The following is a 22498-nucleotide window of genomic DNA, read 5'->3' as shown; positions in this document are numbered from 1 at the left end:
ATGGTTGGCTCTCTTCTCTGCTGCCAGGGGTCATACTCCTTGCAACTCACTTTTGGACGTCTCAAACTAAATGTCCCATAGGCATCTCAAATTCAATATAACCAAAACAGAACTCATTTTTTTCTTCAAAAAACAAAAAAACAAAAACAACCCTCCCCTATTCTGAACCTCCCTATTGCTGTGGAAAATACCACCATCCTCCCAATTACCCAGTCTTATAATTTTGGTATTTCTTCCAACTCCTCACTTTCACTTCACACATCAAATTAGTCCCAAATCTTATATTTTCTACCTCAGCAACATCTCTATGTCTTTTTTCTTTTTACTCATACAGCCAAAATCCTACAGCAAATTCCCATCACCTCTCACCTGGTCTCTTATAATTTCTTCAAGTCTTTTCCCATTCCAATGCATCCTATTTACAGTTACCAAGGTAATTTTTCTAAAATGTAGTTCTGACCATGTCATCCCACCCTCTGCTTAATGACTTCCATTGGCTCCCAGGATCAAATATAAATTTGTCTGTTTGGCATTTAAAGCTATTTTTTTTTTAATTTGTCCCCTTCCTACTTTTCCATTCTTCATACACTTTATTCAGTTCTGCTGGCCTATTTGCAGGTCTTTGAACACAAAGCTGACACTCCATGTTCCCCTGTCTTCTCTGGCTATCCCTCATGTCTGGAATGTTCAGACCCTTCACTTTTGCCTCTCAGTTTCCCAGGCTTCCTTCAAGACTCAGTTCAAGGGGCAGCTAGGTGGCGCAGTGGATAGAGCACTGGCCCTGAAGTCAGGAAGACCTGAGTTCAAATCTGGCCTCAGACCAAACTCTTGACACTTACTAGCTCTGTGACCCTGGGCAAGTCACTTGACCCTGATTGCCTCACCAAAAAAAAAAAAAAAAAAAAAGATTCATTTGAATTCTACCTTCTGCAGGTCTTCTCTAGTCCCCTCCCCAGTGACTAATGGCTTTCTCCACTTACTCTGAATATATTTGTATGTACATAATAATTTATACATTGTCTACCTCATTAAAATGAAAACTCTTTGAAGTCAGAATCTATTTTCACCTATTTTTGTATTCTCAGAGCTTAGTACAGAGTCTGGCATATACTAAGTACTTAATAAATACTTACTGACTTGACTGCTTCCTACCCAACTCTCTGACTATCTCGCTCCTAAATGCAAGCAGTTACACTACAAGATACCATGGTCTGGGGGGTGTGGAGGATAGGGGGAACAGTAGAAAAAAGGAAAAAGAAATATTCCCTCTTCCATATTCTCCAGTGAGATACAGGGGTCACATCTCACAGAGCTCTCTTGCCTTGACTGTCAGTGCTAACTCTCTAATCCTTCCATAGCTAGGTCTGTTCTCTGTTGCCAGGTGTCCCACTCATTGGCATCACCTCCACTGACTGACTGTGTACATGTCTGTCTGTCTGTCTCCATCTCTCTCTGTCTCTGTTGCTCTCAAGTTGTGATGCTAGTGTTTTTTTAAGGCCCACCAAGGTTATGGTCAATTTTCAGCTAGCTGTTGCTAGCTTTCCTTCAATCCCATCAGGGAAGACTTCACTCTTCATAAATGGGTAACAAGCATAGGCTTGCCCAGTTACCTGTCCAGCCTGTGATTCCATCAACTGGGCTTGGGGGGAGGGGAGGCATCAATTAGTCAGAGTATTTTGACCAACTCTGTCTTCACAAGGAGATATACAAAAATATACCCAAAATAGATACAAGATCTTTGGTGGGGCATGGGCAGGGAGAGAGACTAGAAGAAAGCACTGGTAGCTGGAAGAACATGTAGACAGTATCATGGGGTTTATGAGATTTTTTTTAATATTTTGATCATTATATTTCAATATAATCGGTTTCCTATGCAATTTTATTCATTTTGTTTTGTGTATTTGAAAACCTAGACTTCCGTAGACTTTACTAGTCTGCCAAAGGGGGCCCATGAAAAGAAATGGGTTAAGAACTGCTGGTGTAGAAAATGGCACTTGAACTGTCAGATGCAGTATGATAATGGGTTGATGTGTTTCTCTGTCAGGTAATATTGGCATTTTAACAGAGTTAATGCCTTAACTCAAATGCACTGTGAACAGCTGGAGGTGGATGAAGCAAGAGGAAATATTTGGTGCTGTCTTTAGGGCCTCCAAAAAACAAACCACAGCCATGTGTACCTTACTCAGCTTATAATTAGGGCCAAGCCTGGAGTACATACAGTGGGTCGTTTTAGCAGAAATTCATTTGTAACCATATCTGAAGTAAAACATTTTTATGAATTAGTAACTCCAGCAACTTGAAAGGGGAAAAAAAACTCAATTCACTGAACATTAAACTCTCAACTATTTATATTTCATCAAATTGTCCTATTTTTGTTCATGAACCTACACAAATTTTTGCATAGCCTGTCACATTGATTATGACTATCTGGTATGCTGCTTTTTTGGCATCAGTGTTTCATAGACACTTTATATGTAATGACTCAATTCATAATTACCAAAAATTTTTAATAGCTCTAAAGGATTCCACAATGCTAATTCACTAGAATATGTAGCCAAACCTTTCCCCTATTATGGGTCATTTGGTGATTTCCATACTTTGCTTTTGTAAGTGGTGCTGCTACACACACACACACAGACACACACACACACACACACAAACTTTCTTTTCCTTTGGGTCATCTTATCAGAACATATTCCTATAAGGGGAATTTCCAGCTCAAAGGATTTAAACCATTTTCACATCTTGTAGCATTTGTTACATGTTGCCAAAATGCTCTTTCAAAACAATAAATAAATACACAGGAGCACACCCCTACCAAAGGACATTTGCCGTACTTAATGGTTTTTCTAGTTTAAAGTTGTTTTAACTTACACTTATTTAATAAACAGCAAGATTTCATTTCCAAGTGATAATTTGCCCTCTATTTCTTCTCATTTAAAAACTATGGAAGGAAACTCCACTCTTCTAATAACCTAGGTCAATAACCTGGAAGTCAATCTTGATGCTTTCCTTTCCATCACCTCTTGAAGAGTTACCAAATCTACCTCTACCATCTCTCTCAAATCCGTTATCCTCTGTCTACTTACACTCCCACTACCCTGGTTCAAGATCTTCATCACCTGTCACCTGGACTACTGTAAAAGCCTCCTCATTGGCTTCTTCTTCTGCTGCTCTCCTCTCTCCAAGTCATCCTCTGCAAAGCTGCCAAAATACTCTTCCTAAAACAAAGCCTTCCAAGGTTGGTTCTACATTGTTACAGTTGTTGTTCAGTCCTGTCCAACTCTTCATGACCCCATTTGGGATTTTCTTGGCAAAGATACTGGAGTGGTTTGCCATTTCCTTCTCCAGCACATTTTACAGATAAGGAAATTGAGGTAAACAGCATTCAATGATTTACATAGACTCACGTAGCTATTAAGTGTCTGAGGCCAAATTTGAACTCGGGTTTTTCTGACTCCAGGCCCAGTGCTCTATTCACAGTGCTACCTAGCTACCCATGTGAGTACAGGAAGTGAGGAAACTTAAACCAAGTTGGAAACTACCATTATTGTTAGTTGGATCCTCCGTTCTAGTCCTACCTGGATAGATAAGTACATAGGGAGAGAAGGAGAAAGACAGACAAACAGGCAAGCACGTAGGTTTGAGCATTTATTAAGTGTTTACTATGTGCCAGTCACTATAAAGCATTGTCTATTCTCAATGGGAAATTCTCAGATCACTACCACAAGATAGGAATTTGTCAGCTGAAATTCATCGCAGATCACCACATGGACCTGCCAACGAATCCACTAACAAAGGGCATTACCAATCCCAGCTCCGAGGCCCACTAACTCTCAACTAACACATGTAGCCCAGTCCCACTACAGATAGGACCATGTTTATTGGGGAACATGGTTAACAAAATAATACTGTACTCTCTCAGTCTACCAAGTCAGATTCTAGGCTTCATGATGGCATCATCAGAGGCACAGACCATGCCAGTTCCCTTTGTCCCTACCTTAAACCCACTGACTACTCCATGGGCAGGAAAAAAGGAGAGACAGAAAAGAGACAAAGACAGAGACAGTCAGAGACAGTGAGTGAGACCAAGAAGAGACCAAGAGACAGAGCAGGACAACTTACTATGAACATCCTCTTGAAGAGGATGGTTGATGTCATTCTCAGAAGTAATAATACTTTGCACCGATGCAAGTACAATGAATCTGATGGTGGACATTATTAATGTATGGCAACCAAACCCAGATACAATTGAAATGACCATTCTAGTAATTTTCACCATTGATACAAAGTGTCATAGGGGAATAATATGGCTATCTATATCATATTGTCCATTTATTTTCTGATTGTTTTGACTCCAACGACAAAGAAAGAATTTGAGTTGACTTTATCATAAACCTGCTCTAACTAGGACCTCTTCAGGCTAGCTAGAGTAAAGTTAGTCTATGGTACTCAATTGAAGGCAAATGCATTTGTGAGGTTGTGAATACGGACAGATGAAAAAATAGTTTACAGAAAAGAACCAGAAACTGAGAAGAGGCCCACCCATTGAGGAACAACTGAGTTATAGTAGATGAATGTAATGGAATACTATTGTGCTGTAAGAATTGCTGAAGGGCATGGTTTCAGAGAAACCTAGGAAGACTTGTGTGAACTGATACAGAATGAAGTGAGCGGAACCAAGAGAATGATTATACAATAACAGCAATATTAGAAAAACAAACAACTTTGAAAGATTTAGGAACTCTGATCAACACAATGACCCACCACAATTCCAGAGGGTAAGCTACCCATGTTCACACAAAGAGGTGATGAGACTTAGAGTACTGATTTGGACAGAGGTAACACAGGATTTTGCTTGACTATACATGTTAGTAACATGTTTGTTTTTTTCTTACTTTCTCAATGAGGGGAGAGGGGCAGAGGTGTTGAGGTAGAAAGGAAAGAATTAAAAACTGAAAATAAAATAAAATAGAATTTAAAATTTTTATTAAAAGCAATAGCCCAAGCTGCACAGCAGTTCAAGCTTTGCTAAGCACTTTGCATACATCATAATAACAAAGGCTGATATTTTACAAAGTGCTTTACATACATTATTATCTCATTTCCTCCTCACAACAACCCTCTGAGTAAGGCAGCTCCAGTACTGTCACGTCTATTTCACATTGTCACCCCCAATTTCCCCAAGACCCTAAAATTCCAAGAAGTCAAGTGACTTAAGGCCCATGAGCCAGATCTCCAGCCTGGTCTTTTAACCTCAAACCTAGTGTTCTTTCCACTCTATAATGCTGCCTCTGGGAAGATAAAAAGCAACTATGGGATGAAATCAAGTTGACCTTTCTCTCTAGTTCTAGCTCTCTCTTTGTCCGTTTCCTTTCCTCTCTTTACTCCTCCCCCAATTTTTATTTAATCCCCTACCTTTCATTCAATTTCAATCAACTTCAGAATCAAAATTTTCTGAAAAGAGGGTCTGAGTTTTGTTCCCTGCGGACTCCAAATTCTCTAGAAGTACTACAAAGAATCTATGGTTGCAGATTCTTCTCAAAAATGTTTTTTTAAAAAAAAAAAAAAAACACTTTCTGAGTTTCCACATATATTTGCCACCCTCAAGTCTGTGAATATCAAAGCATCTATAGGGAGAAAGAGACCAGAGCAAGGGAGATCCTAAAATGTCTTCTGAAATTTGCATGGTGCACACACATGCACAGAGAGAGACAGACAGAGTTTTATTCAGATTTATTGATTTATTATTAGGAAGTAAGGGGGGGAAGGTGAGAAGGAAAGACAAAAAGAGAAAGAGTTTTGTTCAGATTTATTATTAAGAAGTTGTTGAAAAATCCCTAGCAACAGATTTTTTAATAACTTTAACCTAGATGCAAATTTTTCCCTAAAGAGGCCTAGAAAGCAAAGATGTGACCTTCCTCGCTGCAAATCATGACCCCAGTTGGAAATGTGTGTTTAATGCTAAAAATGCTTAAAGTTTTCATCTCACTCAATGTTTGATGTAGTGACCTCTAAATAGAGAGCACTAGGTTTTGCTTTGTTTCTCCCATAAAAAATAATCTCAAGTGACAGTGAATGCTGTCAGCATAGAATTATCTCTAATTAAATAAGAAGTCTCACAGGTTTCCCTTGACCACAAACATCAACATTTTCCCCCAGTTATTTGCCCGTTATTCCCCATATGCCCCTGGAAGTATATGTAGTAGAAAGAAAACCAAACAGGCAGACAACCTGACATCACATCCTGCCTTCATACCATCTATGTGACCCTGGACAAACCAGTTAACTTCTCCAAGCTTCAGTATCTTCATTTGTAAAATGAAGACAACAGTATTGGCACCATTTCTTTTACAAGACTGTCACAAGGAAAACGTTTTGTGAATATGACAGCTAAGGTGACACAGTACACGGAATGTTACTCCAGGAGTCAAGAAGACCCGAGTTCAGATTTGATCTCAGACACTTACCAGCTGTGTGGCCCCTAGGCACATGACTTAATTTTGTTTTCCTCAGTTTCCCAAACTGTAAAATGGATATTATAATAATAGAGGCTGTTGTGAGGATTAAATGAGATAATATTTGTAAAGTGCCCAACATAATAACACATGGTGCTACATAAATGTTTTCTACCTTCCCTTCCTCACAGAGCGAGAGTCAAGGAAGGGACATAAAATGCATAATCACTCTAATAAAGAATCATGTATTTAGAGCTAGAAGAGATCTTAGTGGTTATCTAATCCAAGTCTCTCATTTTACAAATGAGGAAACTGAGGCCCAGAAAGGTCAAGCAAGAGTTGTTGTTGTTTAATCATTTTTCAGTTGTGTCCAATTCTTTGTGACCCCATTTGGGGTTTTCTTGGCAAAGATACTGGAGTGGTTTTCCATTTCCTTCTCCAGCTCATTTTACAGATGAGGAAACTGAGGCAAACAAGGTTAAGTGACTTGTCCAGGATCACACAGCTAGTAAGTGTCTGAGGCCAGATCTGAATTCAGGAAAAGTAGTCTTCCCAACTCCAGGCCTGGTACTCTATCCACTGCATCAATTCAAACCAGGGTCATTTGGCTCCAGATTCAATTTTCTTCCAGAACTACAGAAAGTTCCAAAATGCTCTGGCACTTCTGAGGAAGGAGACAGCATCTCCAAGAGGGCAGAGGCTCTGTCATCACACATTTTCTCCAGTTAGTACAATGGTCAGTCAGGTTGTTCATCTCAGTTATCCTCTGTTACTGCTCTACTCCTTACCCACAGAGCCAATCAGTTGCCAAAACTTCTCATTTATCTCCACAGCACCTCTCACTTCAGTCCCTTTCTTTCCAGCTGCACAGTCCCCACCCCACCCCACCCCTAGTGTAGGCCTTCACTACCTCTCACCTGGACCATTACCATTGCCTTCCTATTGGTGTTCCTACCTTAAGCCTCTTCCCTTTCCAAGCCATTCTCCACAGAACTCCCAAAATGATTTTCCTTTTTTTTTTTTTTTTTTTTTTTTGGCTAGGCAATGGGGTTAAGTGACTTGCCCAGGGTCATCCAAAATGATTTTCTTAAAGGGCAGGCATGACCATATCATCCCTTTCTTGGTAAGCTCCAGTGTCTCCTTATTACTTTTAGGATCATATATAAATCCCTCTCATTTAATTTAATTTTAATTTCACTTAATGTCCTTCACAACCTGTCCCTCATCTTTCCAGCTTTGATATACGTTCGTCTTCACAATCTACAATCCAGTCAAACTCATCCTTCTCACCGTTCCTTATATGGGACACTGTCTCTGTCTTCTCACTGGCTCTCCCTCACACATGGAATATAGGCACACACCCTCCTCACCTCAGCCTCTTAGAATCTCCAAGTGTCCTTCAAGATTTAGCTCATTTATTCAGCTTTTCCTAATTCCCCCAAGCAGCAAATTCTCTCTCTTCCCAAAATCATCTAGCACCAGACAACACTTACAATGCTTTGCAAACCCTAAAGTCCTGTATAAAATTAGCTATTTTATTGTTACAGAACCTCCCTGAGAGCAAGGATTGTTTCACATTTGTTTTTGTAGTTCAAATGCCTAGCACATAGTAGGCACTTAAAATTTTTGATTGATCATCACACTCTTATAAATATAACCTCTCTCTCTCTCTCTCTCTCTCTCTCTCTCTCTCTCTCTCACACACACACACACACTCACGAGTCTCTCTCTCTCTGCAGCCTCTGCCTCCCAGATAAACAGGTGCCATGTACAAGTCCTAAGTTACATTGGTGTAAACATCAGGTAGCAAGTTCTAGAAGGAAGTAATATGTCAAAATAGTCCTGGCCCTAAAGACAAAGGGTGTGGAGTCAAATCCCACTTGATGCTGACTATGTATGAGGCCAGCAACAATTCACTTGGTCTCCCTAGGCCTCAGTTTCCTCATCTTTAAAATGAAGGGATTGGAGTAGATAGCCTCGGAAGCCTCTTCCAGCCCTAAAACTGTGATCCTCTATGACCAATTTTAATTTGCCAGTACATAGCCATAGCTCCCACCCCTGTCCTGGTGTGATTTATCTAGTTGTGTCCTAAGAATTGAAATGTAAGCCAAAGCAAGATAGAATTTTACTACTCCTCACTTCCTCCATACCACCCAATAAGCCCCTGAATACCCGTTACACTCACAACTTCTAGCAGAAATCTGGTTACCAGCAGAAGGTGCTACAAAAAGCCCCTGTTAGAGGCAAATAGGTGGTATGGAGCACTGGGCCTGGAGTCAGGAAAACATGAGTTCAAATCCAGTCCCAGACACATAATAACTATGTGACCCTGGACCAGTCACTTAATCTCTGCCTCAGTTTTCTCAGCTGTAAACTGGGGATCATAATAGCACCTACCTCACAGGGTTTTGTGAAGATCATGTGAGATAATATTTGTAAAATACTTAGCACTACCTGGCACATAGTAGGCTCAATAAAATACTTCTTTCCTTCTCTTAAAAAAAAAAGCTTATGGAAGTAATTGTTGATAAAATAAATTAATTTTAAAAAAGAGAACACATGTAACAATGAGAATGACATAGAGGTCAGAGGTAAAGACAGACAGATAACCAGATCCATGAAATGGCTATGGAAAGAATGAATGTATGATCTCAATTCCACAGGTGTCACAGGTTGAAAAAGGGATGAAAATATTAATTTTGTCTTAGCACTTCTGCTCAATCACTTTAAATGGCTCCTTATTTCCTACTGCAACAGATTTGAAGTACACCTAAATTTTAAGACTTTCCATAATAATAGCTAATAATAATAACTAATATTTCTATAGACTACGTAACAGGCACCATCTTATTTGATCCTCACAATAACCCAGGAATGTAAGTGCCATTATTATCCTCATTTTACAGATGAGGAAACTGAGCCAAACAAAGGTTAAGTGACTTGACAGGGTCACACAGCTACTAAGTATCTGAGGCCATATTTGAACCTAGATCTTTCTAACTCCAGGCCCAGCACTCTAACCACTGCAAAACCTAGTTGTCTCTATCACTATTCCTCTACTAATATCACTCCATACTACTTACCCAAGTTTATTTCCCTCTCATCTCTTACATGTTCCTCTGTTCTGGACCAGCCAGTTTCCTCAATGTTGTGGACATGCCATTCTCCTTTCCACATCTATACCTTTATTCATATTGGTTTCTCACTTGGAATATCCTCCTCTCTCCCTCTTTGTGGCTTAGTCATCAAGGCTAACTAAAGTCCTACTTCTTTTAATAAGGACTTCATCCTTCATTCATTTCTCTCCTCTCCGATTTCCTCCAGAACTTCTAGTCTGTGTTGTACAATTTGGTCCCATGATCTTTTTTGCCTCCCATTATTATCTCATTGCTACCTCTGTGTTGGTCTCCTGTACCCAACTAGAGTCGGCTCCTTAAGAGAAGGACTAAATTTCCATGTTTCTCCTAAAGTGGCCAGCACTAATGCTGCTCTTCCTGCCCTCTATGCTCTAGCGAGATTAGCCTTCTCTATGTTCCTCATACATAGCCCTCCATCTCCCATCCCTGAGGCTTAGCACAGATCTTCTCCCACGCCTGAAATCTATTTCCTCCTCACCTCAATCTCACAGAATCTCTCAATTCAATGCTCAGCTCAAACAGCATATTGTCTGTGAAGCATTTTCTGATTCACCAGACTTTCAGTGCCCTTCCTAATTGTTTGGTATTTATTCTGTATTTCCTGTGTATATTTGTATTGTTCCCTGAGAGCAAGGACCATTTCCATTCTTGTCTTTGTACTACCATTAGCTGGCATAATGCCTGGCTCACAGTGGGCATTTAATAATTGCTCGCTGATTCACTGAACACACAGTGGGCATTCAAAACACCAAGTTCTCTGTGTGGACATTCATTCTTCCCCTGACTCATATCCCAATGCTTCCATGTCATAGTAAAAAGTTTTAGGAGGTGCTGTACCCAAAAAACAAAACAAAACAAAATCACCAGCTGGTAGACAACTCTCTGATGAGAACAGAAAATCCCACAAATACTTGTTGACTGATTTTATAGGAAGGTCCATAAAGGTATCTCGGAGAACTATACAACGTTGCTCAGAAAATTAGGGGTGAATCTTGGCTTCGTCCCTAAATTACCAATTCATTATTCTGTCCACTACTTTATGTTCCCTAGGAACAGCTGGCCATAACACTGAACTGTTACATGTCTTTTCCCTTTGTCTAACATTTAAGAACCTCCCTATAGAACAGTGAATATTTGGGGAATTTCTTACTGGTTGAATTTTTTTAACAGATTTCTGATTTGATCAACATAGGGAGCTCCCAGTGATGAACTTCTTCTACCAATATAGATAAGCATCTTTTCTGCAACTTCGACTTAGTCCCTAAGAGGTTAAGAGACTTGCCCAGCATCATTTTGTCCCACATCTTCCTGACGCCTAAACTAGCTTTCTATCTATCTACCATGCCATACTGAAGCTCAACTGTGTGATTAGATGAGCAAAGCCTCCCTTTGCCAAAGAGCTGGAAAAATACTCTGTGGACAAGAGAGAAAAGAAGCTATTTTAAACATTGCTGAGAAAGTTTGGGTAAAATCCATCTGGCAGACAATTACTCCCCTTCAAAAGCTCATCAAGATCTCTCAACCTGTGACCTGTAGGCAAGTTTAATTAAAGCTTGAGAAATCTCAAAATAACCTGACATTTAAATATTCTATTTCTGTTCTGCTCTCACAGTCTGGCAGCCATGCATAAACACTCAAGTCTCACTCACAGATCAAAACTGGGCAGCTTTTGGGCCTGCCTTTATTCATCTTCAACAATCAAATGTTTAGTAACTGACTAGCTTTCCAATTGGGTAATCCAGTGGTGGTGTCCAGTTAGCCACTGATGTTCAAATTCTACTCAAGAAGTCCTCATTTCACTTCTACAAAAACAAAGCAAGGATATTGCTTTGGACAAAATCTCAGACTTGTATCTTTTATTTTTCCCTTTCCCTAGAGAATGTGAAAAAAGTAGGACTTAGAAATTTTACTCTGCTTTTTGGGTCAAGAGATATTTAACAGAAAGAATAGCAAAAACCAACAGGGGAAAATCAATCAACAGGCATTTATTAAATGCTTATGTGCAAGGCACTATGCCCTACAGGTACTGGGGATATAAAAACCAAAAAAAAAAAAAAATAGGCATTAATGGATTCAACTAGTATAGATTCAAGAGGCCTTTTCTAAGTGTTAGTGGAGATATTTCATTTTGGAAACAAGTTTTAAATGAGCCTAGATCTCACCAAAGTACCTTTATAGGTGGATTCAGGAGGAAGGAGTTAGATGTTGTTCTTAGGTAGAAAGGAAAAAGGGTAAGATTTGTTGGGGGGAGGGGGTCTTTAAACCAATAAAGTTCAGTATTAATCAGTGGGACTATGGATTACTTTCTTTGCCATAGATTACAGGAACACAGATTTGGAGCTGGAAAGGATCTTACATATCAATGGGTCCAATTCTCTCGTTTTACAGATAAGGAAACTGAAGCATGTAGTGACTTGCCCAAAGTCACACAGGTAGAAAGTGTCTGAGACAGGATTTGAACTCAGGTCTTCCTGACCTTAAGATCAGCATTCTGTTCTCTATGCAACACTCTCTCACGTCCTGGTATGACAACAATAACTGGGCATGATCAATGCCTAATCAATATTCCTCAGCATATCACTGCCATAGAAGACAGAAGCTGTCTGCTTCTGGTTTTATCCAAACTGTCATTTCAGTATAGTGTCCTAAGAGTCTAGACAACACTATTTCCAAGGACTTTTCTTCATCCTTTTCATCTCTTAACTATTGTATTTTTGATTAACATTTCTCTTCCCTCCCCATTTCCTACTAATTGACCCTAAAGGATAAAATCTTCCTGATATCTTCACACAGTAGAGTCCCTAAATGCCTCAAGGGAACTTACAACCTATTATTTTTGGTCATTATATTCTTAAAATTCACCTTTTTATCTCATTCATTGATATGTTGGATCCTTTAGTGTCATTCACTCAGTATTGATCAAATATTTGTTGAGTACCTACTATGTACAAAGTACTTCACTCCGTGAAGAGAAAGGTAAAGAAAGGTTCTTCCTAATTTAAGATGATAATAATAGCTAATATTTATATAGATCTTACCACATGGTGAGAGTGCATGGAATGTTCAGGGAGGACTAGCACCTCTAGCGTGAGGGTTTGCCAAGCCCTTTCAAGGCTCCTCATCTATCATTGGTGTCTACCTTTCACCCAACTGTCACCTATGGCTCCAAAAAGCTGTAGCATGGGCAGCAGCCACACCCCAGTAAACCATCTCTGCAAATGGGCTAAACCAATTTGAGGGTAACCAACAGGCCTCAAACTTGTCGTTGAGTTAGGGGGATGTCTACCCCAAGATATGAAGACATCCCTCAGTGGAATGAATGCATTAGGATAACTTGTTCGAATGACCATGAAGTCAGCTGAAGTAGGCACTATGGAGCTCTTAGGGCTTGGTCACATATAGAAAATGCCAAGGTCATCCACTGCATCCTGGGCCATCTGCCATCATCCTGACTTTTGTTTTGACATTGGATTTCAATGATTCTGGAGGAAAAAGTGAGGCTAATGACTTTGTGCAGCTCTGCTTCACTTAAATCCAATTCACTCAAGAGTCAAGACATCACCCATGGTATGCATCATTGGTCCCCTTCAAAAACAAAGGACAAAACCATCAAAACTACTTGGTGCTGGCTAAGAAATAGAGTGGTGGATCAGTGGAATAGGTTAGGTACACAAGACACAGTAGTCAATGACTATAATAATCTACTGTTTGATAAACCCAAAGATCCCAGCTTCTGGGATCAGAAATCACTATTCAACAATACCTGCTGGGAAAATCGGAAAATAGCATGTCAGAAACTAGGCATAGAACAATATCTTACACCATATACCAAAATAAAGTCAAAATGGGTATATGATTTAGATATAAAGGCTGATACTATAAGCAAACTGGGAGAGCAAGGAATAGTTTACCTGTCAGATTTACAGAGACTGGAAGAACTTATGACAGAACAAGAGATAGAGAACATTATGAAATGCAAAATGGATAATTTTGATTACATTAAATAAATTTTTGCACAAAGCCAATGCAACCAACATTAGGAAGGAAGCAGAAAAGTGAGAATTTTTACAACTAGTGTCTCTGATAAAGGCCTCATTTCTAAAATATATAGAGAAATGAGTCAAATTTATAAAAATACAAGTCATTCCCCAATTAATAAATGGTCAAAGGATATGAACAGGAAGCTTTCAGATGAAGAAATTAAAGCTATTTATAGTCATATAAAAATGCTCTAAATCACTTTTTTATGGGGTTGTTTTTTCTTTCATTTTTAGGCAGTTGGGGTTAAATGACTTGCCCAGGGTCACACAGCTAGTAAGTGTCAAGTGTTTAGTCTGAGGCCGGATTTGAACTCAGGTCCTCTTGACTTTAGGATTGGTGCTCTATCCACTGTGCCACCCAGCTGCCCCTTCTAAGTTTCTTTTGATTAGAGAAATGCAAATCAAAACAACTTTGAGGTACCAAATCACACTTGTCAGATTGGCTAACATGACAAAACAGGAAAATGATAAATGTTGGAGAAGATATGGGAAAATTGGAACACTAATGCATTGTTGGTGGAGTTGTGAACTGATCCAACCATTCCGGAGAGCAATTTGGAACTACACACAAAGAGCTATAAAACTGTGCATACCCTTTGATCTAGCAATACCACTTCTAGGTCTATATCCCAAAGAGATCATACAAATGGGAAAATGACCCACATGTACAAAAATATTTATAGCAGCTCTTTTTGTGGTAACAAAGAATTGGAAATTGAGGGGATATCCATCAGTTGGTGAATGGCTGAACAAGTTGTGATATATGAATGTAATGGAATACTATTGTGCTATAAGAAATGATGAGCCAGAGGACTTCAGAAAAACTTAGAAAGACTTGTATGGACTGATGCCGAGTGAAGTGAGCAGAACTAGGAGAACATTGTACACAGTAACAGTCACATTATTTGATGACTAACTTTAATAGACTTGTCTCTTCTCAGCAATGCAAGGATCTAAGACAACTCCAAAAGACTCAAGGTGGAAAATGCTGTCCACATCCAGAAAAAGAACTATGGAGTCTGAATGCATATGGAAGCATATTATTTGCTTGCTCTCTCTTGCTCTCTTTTTTTTGTTTGTTTCATCTTTCTCATGATTTCTCCCATTGGTTCTAATTCTTTACAATATGACTAATGTGAAAATAGGTTTAATATGAATGTTATTTGTTGAGCCTATATCAAAATACATGCTGTCTTGGGGTGGGGGAGGGGAGAGATTGGGAGAAAATTTAGAACTCAAAATCTTATAGAAGTGAATGTTGAAAACTAAAAATAAATAAATAAATTTATTTTAAAAAAAAAAAGATGAACAACAATGACAACTACATGGTGCCAAGCTCTTTACAATTACTATCTCATTTGATCATCACAACAACCCTGAGAGGTAGGTGCTATTATTATGCTCATTTTACAGATGAGGAAAGTGAAGCAAATAGAGCTTAAATGACTTGCCCAGAACCACAGCTAGTAAGTATCTGAAGTAAAATTTGAACTCAGGTCTTTCTGACTCCAGGTACCACCTAGCTGCCCCAAGATAATTTAAAGGATATCACCATCTTTGGACTCCTCACTCTGACTCATTCTATATAGTCAATCAGTATTCAAATTTTGTCATTTTTAATTACCACAACATGACTACCTTCCTCCTCCTTCCTCTGCACTCACACAGCCACCCCAATAGTTCAGATCCTTTATCACCTCTCATTTGGACTCTTGCAACAGCCTCCTATTTGGACTCCCTTTGTCAAGCCTCACCTCACTACAATTTATCTTCTACTCATCTAATGAAGAGATTGTCCTAAAGTTCAGGTCTGATCCTGTTACACTCTCCCCCTACTCCCAATACTAAGCTTATTGGGGAGCTCAGTGAACTCTGGTGACTCCTATTACCTCCAGGATAAAATATAAACCCTTCTGTTTTAACACTTAAATCTCTTTACAACCCGATTCCTTCCTCTCTTTCCATTCTTCTTACATATTTCTACCCTCCAGACATTCTGCAATCCAACATACCAGCCTCTGTGCTGTTCTGCCAATCAAACATTCAACCTCTCAGCTGTGTGCTTTCACACACGTGGTCCCCCATGCTCAGAATGCATTGAATTCTCATCTCTCCCTCTTAGAATCCCTGGTTTCCTTCAAAACCAGCTCACAAAACTCCATAAAACTTTTTCTGATTTCCCCAGCAGCTAGTGCAAAATTAGCTTGCTCCCAAAACTACCTTGTTTTCATTCTGTATCTATTAGGTATAGGCTTCTCTGTGTCACCTCCTCCATTAGAAAATGAGCTCGCTGAGGGCAAGGATTGTTTCACCTGTTGCCCTTCTATCTCTAGCATTTTAACGAAGTTCAGTTGTTTTCGGTCACGTTCAACTCTTCATGACCCCTTTGGGGTTTTCTTGGCAAAGATGCTAGAGTGGTTTGCCATTTCCCTCTGCAGCTCATTTTACAGATGAGGAAACAGAGGCAGGGTTGAGTGACTTGCCCAAAGTCACACAGCTAGTAAGTATCTGAAGCTGGATTTGAATTCAGAAAGATGAGTCTTCCTGACTCTAAGCCTAACACTCTATCCACTGTGCCATCTAGCTGCCCAAGTACCAGGCACTTAGTAAGCATTTAGTAAAATCTTTGTTGATTGATTGGTAAATTTAGAGTTAGCTGGGACTTCACAACTTCCTCATCTATGGAGAAACTGAGGGTCATAAAGACTGCTCAGGATCATATAATGATAAGGCTTAGAACCCCAGTATTCCGACTCTGAATCAAACATACATTCTATTGAACCAAAGTAATGATTCTTGCCCTCAAGAAATGTATGCCACTCTAGTTGGGAGATATGTGACATGTATGTAAATATTGTAATGCAAAGCACCATGTGATTTGCCATACAAGTGGTACAAACAATGAGAATTTAGAAGATAAAGTGAACACTTTCAGTTAGAGTATATGTTCTTAATTTTTGTGTCATAGACCCCTTTGGCAGTCTGAGGAAACCTATGAAACCCTTCTCAGAATAATGTTTCTCCTCTACATTTATAATTGAAGGAAATGCTACATTTCAGGTAGATGTTGAAAATAAAGATGCTATTTTTTTCCACCCAAATTCATGGACCCACTTAAATCTGTTCATCGATGCCAGGAAACAGTATGCACGGAACCCAGTTTAGGAGCCCCAAAGTTACAGGATCAAGATTGGGCATTTGAACTGGCTTTGGTTTTGAAAGAGGGTCAGTTTCTTCAAATATAGGTTCTGAGATAAAAGTGTTGGTGGGACACATCTTCAATAGACAGAAAGGAAGGACAGATAGGAAACTATGACTACCTCTGTCTGATCCCTGAGATCTAACAGAATGATCCTTGGACTTGGAGTCAGAAGAAGTAGGTTCCAATCCTGGATCAGCTGCTGCTTACTTAGTTGTGGAATCCTAGGCAAGTAACTAAATCTCCCCGAGTCTTTTTACTTAAGTGTAAAATGGAGATCGACACTTCCCCTGTCTACCCTTAGAGGGTTGTCATTGCAAGGGAAACCCTTGAGAATTAAAGCTACACAAATGTGAGTCACAATTATTATTATTACCTCACAGGGTAGCAAGTGAGGAGTAGATGAGATCATGTGTGTATGAGAGCGCTTTACAGCCAAAAAGCCCTACATATACTTCATCTGAAATAAGTTCTGTCCCCATAACATCCCTGACCTCAGGAAGCATACCTGCTCACTTGACTGTGGGAAAGCATCTTTTAAGTGGTACCATTACTAAATTTTGGACACTACAGAGAATTCTGAAGAAAGGCTTCAAAGGAAGAAAAGAAAGAGATATCTCAAAAGGTAAAATGATCATTTTCTATCTTACAGCCTTCTGGCAAGAGGTGGAGGAAACCGCAGGACAGCTAATGTGGTGGCCCATGGATTTGCCAATCTCTTTATCCTTGACAAAAAGACACTCAGTGAAATCTTAGTGCACTATCCAGACTCTGAAAAGCTCCTCATGCAGAAAGCCAAGTATGTCCTTAAGAAAATACAGAGAGGATTTTAATTTGTGAAAAAACTGAGTAGATACATCAAAAGAGGGAAGGAACATCAGATAGGATTTCCCAGGATACCTAATGACAGCCTTCGTGAGGGGAGAACTGGGTTCTGATGGCAAGACAACTTCATCCAATTGACATATGTAAATAACTTATGCTCACAGAATTAGTTTTCTTTGGGAGCCCCCAAAATTCAGGAAGGTGTGGCCTTTAGACTTAAATAGTGAGACCCTGAACTGCTGAGGTATAATAGCTGAATGATGTACTATTTCTTTTTTTTTTTAAAGATAAGGTAAAATAGTGTGTGTGTGTGTGTGTTTGTACAGTCACTACAAAAGGAGGAAGAATGACCACAGAAAACAGCATGTCAGCTTACTTGGGGCTTTCTCTAAGTTTTTTATATAACTTAGTTTGTACAAGTAGCTAATATTAGTAATGGTCAGCTCACCAGGATGATTTTTGTCCACACTTTTCACAGAGCGCCTTACCGACGTCTCCTATTGTCTGTTTGCAGATCACTTCTAAAGCAGAAGGCTAAGCCCGCAGAGGCCCCACCTCCAGTGAAAGGCTTTGCCTTTCTCCTCCCATCCAGAGAAGAGACACCCAAAATGCTTAAAGCCTTGCTGGGTGGCTCAAGTAAAACAAATGTTGCAAGACTACTCAGACTGAAGAAAGAAATAGCAGCTCAGGTAATGAATGAGTGAAAATAATTAACTTCCCAAGTAGGGAGGGAAGGGGGACAGCTCATTTACGTAGCACTTTAGAATTTGAAAAGCTTGTGACATATATCTTTTTTTTTTCTTTTTGGAGAGGCACTTGGGGTTAAGTGACTTGCCCAGGGTCACACAGCTAGGAAGTGTTAAGTGTCAGAAACTAGATTTGAACTCAGGTCCTCCTGACTCCAGGGTAGGTGCTCTATTTATTGCACCATCTAGCTGCCCCCAAACATACATTATATCTTTCAATCCTCACAACAACCTTGCAAGAAAGATGTTAGCATTATCCCCATTTTACAGATGAGTAAACTAAGGCTGAGAGAAGTGATGTCAACAAGCATTTATCAAACACTTACTACCAAGTACCATGCTGTCTAGAGGTATAAAATTTGATTCCCCAACCACCTACCCCCCAAAAAAGTTCATGCTGTCAAGGATCTCACAATCTAATGAGGCAGATAAATAAGATATATTCAAAACAAACTGGAGATAATCAGGCAAGGGAAGGTACTAGAATTAAGGAGGATAGGAAGAGGTTTCTTATAGAAGGGGGGATTTTAACTGATACTTGATGGGAGCCAGGGAAGCCAGGAGGTAGAAATAATAAGACAGTATTCTAAGCTCAGGGGACACGTACAGAGTCAGAAAATAGAGTATCTTGTGGGAGAAGCAAAGTGGCCAATGCCACTGGGTCAGAGTGCTCTAAAGGGAGTGAAGTATAGGAAGATTGGAAAGGCAGACCAGGGCCAGGTTATACATGTCTGTGGAGAGAGCTAGAGACAGTCAATGAGTTGGCTTTGGAGGTGGAGTTGATGGAAATAGAGTTGGAGATAGAGACAGATATACATATATATGTGAGTATATATGTGTATGTGTGTGTGTGTGTGTGTACATATACATGTATATATGTATATATATACACACATGCCTTTGGATGGGTGTGTGGTTGCATATCATATCAGTATGATACACTAGGTAGTTGATAGAAGACCAACTTTAGAAACTAAAAAGACTCCAGCCTCTTATACAATTCATAAACACATAGTAGCTATGTGACCCTGAGCAGATCACTTAATCTCTCAATGTCCCAGGCAACTCTCTAAAATGATAAGTTACTAATGAATCATGGGAGGGACACTCTATGCTGGGAGTTCCCTGTACTAATGAAATAAAAAAACTGACATTCCCCCCTTCCGAAAAAATGTGGTGTGTATGTGTGTGTGTGAGTGTGTATGTGTGTATTTGGAGGAGAAGGAAAGAACAAATCTATGATTTTATTGGTGCAAAAAACTTCCAGTTAAAAAAAAAAAATTACTATCAATGCAGACCAGAATCTATTTTTCAACCTTTAGTCTTGAAGAGTTGCTCAGGGTACTGAGAAGAGACTTAGCCAGGATTCCATAGCTAGCAAGCGTCAGAAATCATTCACAACTCCTTGACTCCAAGGCAAATGCTAATCTCAAGCCATATGGATTGTCTCCTCCTATTAAAATGGAGACTCATAAAGGGAAAGGGCTGTCTTACTTCAGTATTCACATCCCAGTGTTTAGTGAGCACAGCAAATGGCTACATACTAAGTGCTTAACTGTTTTTCTTTTATTCACTGGTTTTCTGCACCAATGAAATCATAGATTTGTCCTCTTATCCACTTTCTGCCTCTCATAAGCATTTACACCTAGTCCAAATTATTCCTAAATGAGGCACCAGAAGTATGGTGAAATAAAAAGGATCATAGATTTGTAACAAAAAAGAACCTTGGGAGCTCAGTGAGTCCCACTCATTTTATGAACGCTGACACTGAGGCTCAGACAGGTTAGGGATAAAATAACCTGTGTAACCTTGCCTAACATCAAAAGCAGGTCACTATTAGAGAGGAAACTAGAATGAGCTCAACCTTTTTACATCATTGACCTTTTTGGCAGTCTGGTGAAGCCCATGGACCCCTTCTCAGAATAATGCTTTTTAACAACAACAACAAAATAACGACCAGCAATTATATATAGTGCTTTAAGGTTTGCAAACTGCTTTATGAACATTATTCCATTTGATCTTCACAAAAACCTTGTGAGAAGTAGGTGATATTCAGTTATCATTTTACAGAAAAGGAAACTGATTCAGACAGAAGCTAAATGAATTGTCCAGGGTTACGCATCTGGTAAATTTCTGAGGTTGGATTTGGGCTGTGGTCTTCCCAACTCCACTGCATCACTCTACTAGCTGCATTAGGATCACAAAATAAAATCAATCATGTCAACATTATCGATTATCAATTTTTTTTAAAGTTCATCACCTGTCCACATCCAAAGAAAGAAATATGGAGTTTGAATGCAGATCAAAGCATACTATTTACTATTATTTTTCCTTCTGTTGAGTTTTGTTTCCTCTTTCTGGTGGTTCCTCCTATTGGTTCTAATTCTTACTTACAACATCACTAATATGAAAATATGTTTAATAGTTATGTATATGTGTAGCCTATATCAGATTGTCCGCCATCTTGGGGAGGGTGGTGGGGAAGAAGGGGGAGAAAAATTTTAAACTCAAAAGCATATGGAAGTGATTGTTGATAAATCAAAATAAATTAATTAAAAAAAAAAGTTCATCACTCACAGGTTAAAAACCCTTCTACTAGATCTGGAGCACACAGTTGTCTCTGTCCAAGTACATCCGTGACAAATAAAAGGGAATCTTCCTCAGTGAAAGATGCCCGTTTCTGTTTCATTCTTCCTCAGCAGCTTGTACACATAGAAAAAGATACTCACATCATAAGTACTTTGAGCCTGATGCTTCTGAATATCTAATGATGATTCTAAACAATCACATGCATAGAGTTAGGTGGAGAATCCTTGAGCAAATGTAGAAATGCATAGGCCCAAACCTGCCCCTCACTCTAACTCAGAAGTTCTATGTCGACATTCCATTTGACATACAGAGACTACATGCAGAGATTCTCTTCCCCCGAGAAGAGTAATCAGAGATTCCTTTTCCAAGTGATAACCTTGAACATTAAGGTAACCACTAGCCAAATGAAGTTGAAAACCCTTGGTTGTGATTTCGGGCTAATTCTGTGCCAATGCTTTTTTTTTTTCTTCAGGAAAAAGATAAAAAGACTGAGGGAGTAGAAGTCCACGAAAATGAAGCAGTAGAAAAACAAGTGGAGGAGGCCAAAGATACATTGGGAAATGAAACAGAAAAACCAATAGATAGGCTCAAATGTAAATTGAGCCCTGTCACAGATGAAGAGCCCCAGCCTATACCAAAGGCAGTCCTACCCAGGGGAAATGCTACAGAATCACTTCTCATCACCATGACCCCTTCCTCTAACGCAGAAGAAGAAATTCTTACATTCGAAATCAAAGAGAAGGCACAGTAATAAATGCTTGGTTTCACGCAAGTCCAGACATTTTCCTAAGAGCAGAGTGCCTAGGAGTTTAGTTTAAATGAATGAAAGAAGAAAAGTTTTGTTTCTTCCACTGCTGAGACTCCTCACAAGCGAATCAGTTGCTTACTAGCTCTTGGACTTGATTTGAAAGTTCTATTTTATGTAAGAATAGTAAGGTTATTAATAATCACAGATTCATATTTGCTATTAACTTTATACTTTTACTCATTCCTCATTTCTTTTTCCTAGTTGTTTTTTTTCCTTCTGTTCTTCTCCATTTGGTCATTGCTTCTTCCTATCCTCTTCATTTTATCTTGATTCTTAAGTGGCTCCTGGTCCATTATTTGTTATTTTTTTCTGGACACCCTATCTTGTAGCCCTTTCTGGTGTGACTCTTATTTAGATATATTGTGTCTATTTTTCTCTTCTTTCCCCTATATTTACTTTGCCTTGATAACTAACGTGGGCTTAATTACCATCCAACGTCTAATGACTTCTGTTCAAAGAAATTTAATGATCCTTCACATTAATGTACACATTGATGGTGTTTACAAGACCAAATAAGCAACAGGCCACTCAACTGGATGCAAACAGGACTGCTATAGGGCTAGTATGCATTTCAGATGAAAAATGTCCCCATACAGAAGTCTAAACACAACATACACACTGTGGGACTTTGGCAACTAGCCAAATCTAAAGTTTCATTAGTAGATTAGAGTAATATGGTGGAAAAGGTGAGAATAA

The 22498-nt window shown here is 39.2% G+C and overlaps 1 protein-coding gene across 1 annotated transcript in view; it reads left to right on the top strand.

Annotated features, from left to right (window-relative positions):
- Positions 1–21745, top strand: part of CNGB3 (cyclic nucleotide gated channel beta 3) — a 188358-nt gene extending 166613 nt beyond the window's left edge. The window contains exons 16-18 of the mRNA XM_027871946.1: positions 17487–17633; positions 18174–18348; positions 21467–21745. Of these exons, the coding sequence (XP_027727747.1) occupies positions 17487–17633; positions 18174–18348; positions 21467–21745 (601 nt within the window). The remainder of the gene's footprint in view (positions 1–17486; positions 17634–18173; positions 18349–21466) is intronic.
- The last annotated feature ends 753 nt before the right edge of the window (positions 21746–22498 follow it).

Source organism: Vombatus ursinus, unplaced genomic scaffold (genome assembly GCF_900497805.2).
Source record: "Vombatus ursinus unplaced genomic scaffold, bare-nosed wombat genome assembly UNPS02000577.1, whole genome shotgun sequence".
In the NCBI taxonomy this organism is placed as follows: Eukaryota; Metazoa; Chordata; class Mammalia; order Diprotodontia; family Vombatidae; genus Vombatus; species Vombatus ursinus.
This window is presented reverse-complemented; position numbering and strand designations above follow the sequence as displayed.